The sequence below is a fragment of the Populus alba genome, chromosome 11 (genome assembly GCF_005239225.2).
Source record: "Populus alba chromosome 11, ASM523922v2, whole genome shotgun sequence".
In the NCBI taxonomy this organism is placed as follows: Eukaryota; Viridiplantae; Streptophyta; class Magnoliopsida; order Malpighiales; family Salicaceae; genus Populus; species Populus alba.
The window spans coordinates 5,749,653-5,755,982 of record NC_133294.1 but is presented as its reverse complement, the minus strand read 5'-3'; the positions used below and the strand labels follow the sequence as shown (position 1 = coordinate 5,755,982).

At 35.8% G+C, this 6,330-nt stretch overlaps 1 protein-coding gene across 1 annotated transcript; it reads right to left on the bottom strand.

The window, feature by feature from the left end:
- Positions 1-626: 626 nt before the first annotated feature.
- Positions 627-6,084, bottom strand: LOC118054876 (pyruvate decarboxylase 1). Its single transcript, XM_035066649.2, has 7 exons — positions 5,348-6,084; positions 4,993-5,156; positions 3,134-3,695; positions 2,271-2,359; positions 2,061-2,178; positions 1,458-1,646; positions 627-1,055 (listed from the first exon to the last, which is right to left on the bottom strand). The coding sequence occupies exons 1-7, from the start codon at positions 5,834-5,836 to the stop codon at positions 885-887; spliced, it is 1,782 nt and encodes a 593-aa protein (XP_034922540.1). The 5' UTR covers positions 5,837-6,084; the 3' UTR covers positions 627-884.
- Positions 6,085-6,330: the final 246 nt, after the last annotated feature.

Below are 6,330 nucleotides of genomic sequence, written 5' to 3'. Positions count from 1 at the left end.
AGTAGACTTAGATTATTTTATTGTGATCTTTTTTTATATTGAATTTTTATCATTTTTTATTATTCAATAATGAGTAAACTTTATAATTTATTTTAATTTTATTTTATTTGAAATTATAATAATCATATATTTAAAAAATTAACCTTAAAAACTTATTGAAATGTTATGAAATCAAAATATATCATTCCACTTAAAAAACTAAAACGTCAACCAGCAATTGACAACCTTGCTACCTTGCTTGAAAGGGATGGTGGGAGAGACAGAAGGATGCACGCTTCTGTCTCGTCTCTTAGTTCCTAGCTGTAAGGCGTGCATGCTCTAATTTCTAACGATGAAATTATGGTAAGAAATTGAGCTTCTTGTGTTTTACATCAACGTACCTATAAAGTGTCGCTTGAAAATCTCGAGACATAAGGCAGCGAAGGGGCATCAGCAGATATATAATCCATGTGGGATCCATTTCCAAAAGCCATTTCCAAGAGTTGGGGAGGGGGTCGTTTCGGAACTTGCTGTCTTGAGAAAGATGAGTTAGTGATGAACTGATCGAACAGAATCAGGAGAAGTTCTATGAACTACACAGAGACCACAGCAGAGAAAAAATGAATTGCAGAAGCCATTCATAAATATGAGCTCAACTCCATTTGTAGCTTGCGATATTAAATTAAACCCGTCAACAAGACGACTCATTTAATTCACATCACAGATCCAACTCCTTTCCGTAATTGACAAAGTGACATAACAGGTTTAAAATACAGCATCGATGGGTAATAACAACAGTTAGCCGAAAGCAGTAACAGGGCTAGTGGCAATTTTAACACAAACAATGGAATCCTATCTTGCCACTCAATTCTAGTTATGAAGTAGAATTTATGCCAAGGTCTATATTACTGAGGGTTTGGAGGTCTGCCGTTCGCAGCTGAAACTCGAGATCCCCACTCTAGCAGCTCTTTGCTAGTGTCATCCTTGTGCACAAAAACCTCAATGAAACAGAGAGAGTCCTTTTGTTCCCCTGTTGCTGTTGCTATTGCTTCTGTCAATTCATCCTCTGTGCGCACCTGTATTTCACAGCAGAATTCATCAGAAATCACTCTTTCGGTCACTATTTGCAAATTTAACTGCACAAGTTTTTCGTATTGGTTTGTAGGATGTATATATTGACACCACCCTGTTCTCTGAGGTTTGCGCTTTGGAATATATTTTTTGGATTAGGATCACTTGCTCTTGCTTGGGTTATAGAGCCAAAGGAGTCAGTAGAAACTACTCATTGCTGCAGTTAAGAAATGATGGGACTGTGGGAACTATAGGGAAAATTTTCCTAACAGCACATTAAAAGTAAGTGAAGGGGAACAACCTGAATTTGGAGCAGAAGCAAAAAATTATCGAGGTAGGAGGGGAAACCAAATATCTCAAACATAACTAGGAAGAGTAATATATCAACCAAATCTGCTTGTGCTAACCTTTGCAGTCCAGCATTTTCCTTCACCATTGTGGATGGCATTAACAAGGCCAGTGTAGTCCCAGTTCTTGATCACATTGTAGGGACCATCATGAATCTCTACTTCAATTGTATAACCTCCATTGTTTATGAGGAATATGATAGTCCTTTGCCCATTTCGGATCATAGTTGAGATATCTTGAGCTGTTACCTGAATAACAAGAGAATTGTTAACCATATGGTACAACTTCAAATTTTGCATACATCAAAATGGACCACTGATAAGCATAAAGAAGTTATAATGACAACACCATTATCAGGATTCCAAATCTTTTCTTTAGCATTGGTATGGTGGATGCCTTTGTTCAATATACACTGTCGTAACAATAACTAATAAACAGTATCCTATTTAAATTGCCCTTGCGCTATCTTTATAAATACACCGACAATTTTTATACAAGAATAATTGAATACTGGTCATTATGAGTGACATAATTTTTGACATAATTCGGTTTTTTATACTCGTACAGTCAATTTTTTTTTCTTTTTCTCCCCTTGCTATGGTGAAGAGTTTCCTATCATTAAAGATGAGAAATTTAAGTGTATGTCATATGGTATCACTCACCTGGAAACTCCCATCACCTATGCAAGCAATTACACGCTTATCTTTGGCTGCCTGAGCATAACCAAGAGTTGCACCAACTGACCAGCCAATTGATCCATACTGCATCTGAAACTCATACCTGCACAAAATTGTTAATGAACAGTTACGGACCTGTTAACATTAAGCATAAAGGAGCTAATACTGCTCTTATTAAAGACACCACCAACTTACCCACAATTCTCAGGGAGACGGAGTTTCTGACAGTTAAACCATGAGTCTCCAGTTTCAGCAATTACTGCAGTATCACCCCCTAAAATGTCCTGTTTAACGTTCAATTTTTTTACAAGAATTGGCAGTAAGTGAATAATAATCAGACAGGAATTAATGGAGATTGCTACATCCTAAACATTCACTAGCTAAATATTTAACCAACACTCAATTGAAGTCACCAACCTACACAAGCTAGCAATTCATGTCATCATGGTGGCTGACCCCTATTAATACATAAAAAGAAAAATGACAGTGGATGCTCAAACACTTTAGAGGTTACGAGCATTTTTTTTTTCCATTTCTAAATGAAAAGGAAACAGAAGAAAAAAACATTGACCAACAGGCAAGATATATGCTTAGATTCTTAATATTCATGATAAGCATATTAACAAACATAGCAATTGTTTGAAATATCACACAGTTAATAGGCCTCTTAACAGAATCCAGATAGCAATATTGCTTCACATCAATCATTTTGAGCTAGCAATTCATGTTATCTAAAAAATCTAGATATGAAAAGGATATTAATTTAAGATACCTACAAGAGCTAGCAATTCACGTCATGAAGGTGGCTGACCGCTATAATTATGAAGATGGTGCACAAACACCTAGAGCCCATAGAAGCAGTTTTTCCCATTTGTATATATGAAAATGAAACAGAGGAAAGAAGCCAGGTCCACCGGGCAAGATGCATGTTTAGACTCTTAAATCTCATGAGAAGCATATTAACAAACATAGCAACTGATTGTATGATCTTTAAGTTCATAGATCTCTAACATGATCCAGAAAGAAATATTGTTTCACATCAATCGTTTGAGCCTTACCTGAATGTGCTTAAAGAGTACATTGACCCTAAGAGGCTCATCTTGCACACGCTTCAAAGGAATGCCTGGAGGGACAAAGATACGTCTGTAATTTTCCAAAGCTGTGCTGTTTTTCTTCAGCTTTTTGGCCAACGCACTTAAGAAGTCAGTCATGAAAACCCATCCAAGAGAAGGGCCATTTCCAATAGTCACACGATTGGGCTGCACTATAACTGCTTTCTCCTTCTTGATCAACAAGGAATATCCAACAGAGCTGTAATCATTGAAGATGGGACCTACAAAAACATATGCATCAGCAGACTCCACTATCTCCCCACAGAAGCCGGTGCTGACAGCACCCCAGTATGTCCCTATGAAGTGAGGGTGGTGCTCTGGAACCAGCCCTTTCCCTGAAGGCATGATTGCTATGGGATACCCACTGGCATCTGCAAATTCTACAAAGGCCTTCTGTGCCTTTGCAACTCTAAGGTTGGGTCCACCAACAATGACAGGCTTCACAGCTTTATTCAGGAATTCAGCAGTTGCTTCAACAGCTGCTTCTAATCCTAAATGATTGCTAATCCTGCATCAAAAACAAAAAATAACTGCTTCATTATCCCTGTAACAAGTATCACATATAAATAACAAATTTTAAACTGGAAAAACACAATCCCTTGAGCTTTGATGTGTCCTTGTCTATCAACAAAACTGTTTGCATAATGACATCAAAACAAAGTTTAATACATTTTTTAGAAACAAACTAGTACAATTTTATGAAAAACTGGATTCAGAAAAAGAAAAATTAGAACTTTTTGTCAAATTTGTACTTTTTCTGAATCTAGTTTTTCATAAAAATTTGACAAAATAAAATCTTTATATTAAATATCTAATAAAAAAAAGTTATGACATTCAATAAATATGATAACTGCTAAAGATTTTTTTTTTTTTGAGTTATCAAGTATAAATATTTTCATGATAATTTTTAATTTGAATGAAATTGAAATTGAAATTTTATAATTAAATTATCATAAATAAAAAATATTAAGATGGCTATTATCAATCATGGTTTTGGTTTTTATTAAAACTAGTACTAATTTTGACATTTTTCCTTTTTTGATAAAATTTGTCCTTGCTCTTAACAAATAAACATGCTTTTCACTTTCTCATTGAAAAATGAAAACTAGAAAAGAAAACGAAAACTGAGAATGAAAAAGAAAAATGGTTTTATGTTATTAAACATGCCCAAAATGTGTCAATTTCTTTTTCCTTTTCCCTTTTCTTAAATTTCCACTATGGGAGAAATGAACTCTCAACAATCAAATTGTAGGCAATAAATAACTGACCAAAAACTTCTCTAAATTATACGCCATATATGTGCTTATTTGGACCTTAATTTTAACCCCCCCCTCTTTTTTCCTTTTACCTATTTCAACATATAACAAATTTCATAATTTGTTATCCCCGTTTAACTTTTTATGTCAGCATGTTATAGAATTCCAGTGTCTTCTTCATGTTCTTGCACAACTTATTTCTTTCAATTCTTCTTCTAACAAAATAAACTCTGTTTATCAAATATTTTACCAATGAATCATCACTCAAAGCATTTTATGGACAATTTCTTCTATCTGCTCTCCAATGATCATCAAAGCTGTCTATATATATAGTAGTTCATTCCGATCATGCTCCATTATCCACATTGCTTCTAATCTACCATTATCATACTAAAAATTGACAGAGCATCAAAAAGTCATAAATTTTAGTAGAAATTAAACCTGTGATTCTCAATTCAACTAATCAATCCGGTTAACAGTTCATGATAAACAAACAATATACCCCAAAATCTAAACCAAGAGACCTAAAAAATGAGAGAAAAGACTTACTTAGGTGCCAGAAAGAATGGCACAGGATCCCTAGCGAAAGTAGGATGAGGAATTCCAGGCAAATTACAGCTTATACTAATATAAGCTGGTTTACTTTCCTTCAAAGCAGTAGAAATTGCTGTGTCAATCTGCTCATGTGCATCATCCAAGTTGTTCACCACTGCCTGTCACACGTTACCACCACCATTACCCCATCATGATAAAACACATGCAATACACACTGAAGTTCCTTGTTCACCAAATCCATTACACAAAACATAAACAGGATCCATGCTTTTCATAAACACAAATGGTAATGGATAGACAGAATTGCTTTAGGTATGAATAATTATGCTTTAATTTATTGATCACTTACTTGAAAGCAGGTGACAGTCTGAAAGCACCTCAGCTCCTGGGAAAAATCAGGCAGTCCAATAGTGTGATGCAAAATCCTGTTGGTTCCATAATCATTGGAATTGGGCCCACCAACAATACAGATAACTGGCAAATTCTCACTACAAGCACCAGCAATCGCATTAAGCACACTAAGCCCACCTACAGTAAAAGTCACCACACATGCCCCAATACCCTTGGCACGTGCATACCCATCAGCAGCATAGCCAGCATTCAGCTCGTTACAGCAGCCGATCAAGTTCAGCTCCGGCTCAGCTATCAAATGGTCTAAAAGTGTCAAGTTAAAGTCTCCAGGAACAGAAAACACATCTCTAACGCCGATCTCTACCAGCCGCCGAGCCAAATGACGCCCCAAAGTGCCGCTGCAAGCATGGCCAGGAACAGGAGCAGGAGCTGGAGCTGATGCTGAGGTGTGGTGCGCCGATGAGCCAATTTGGATTGCAGAATCCATACTAAAACAACACTCAAGCAAAAATATGAAAGTGGGTTACAAGTTTTGGAGAGAGATGAAAGAATTGATTGCTTTTTTTGTGGGTTTTGAAGGGTTTTGTGTGTGCGATAATATAGGTTGTGACAAGTTGGGCTTCACTGTAAAAAGAAATGCTGGTTCTGGTTCTGGTTTTTGAAAACCATGGGTATGTGGTATGGCCATGTTGACGAGGAGAGGTCACCTTGAGAGAAAAGTAATAGTATACTAAAGACGGACTATTCTTCGATACCTGTTTTTAGTGAAATAACAAATTATTTTGTTTCAAAAAGTCTATTATTAAATCCCTATATTCTTATATCTATCTTATGTTAGTCCTTTTATAGGTTTTCCATGACAATTAAACTGTTCATTACCTCAAATATAAATGGAAAAAAAATCTCAATCTCTCCTAATAAAAATAAAATTTGAAAATTACTAAAAATTCTTGTAGCTTGACCGGGACAAACATTCCAACT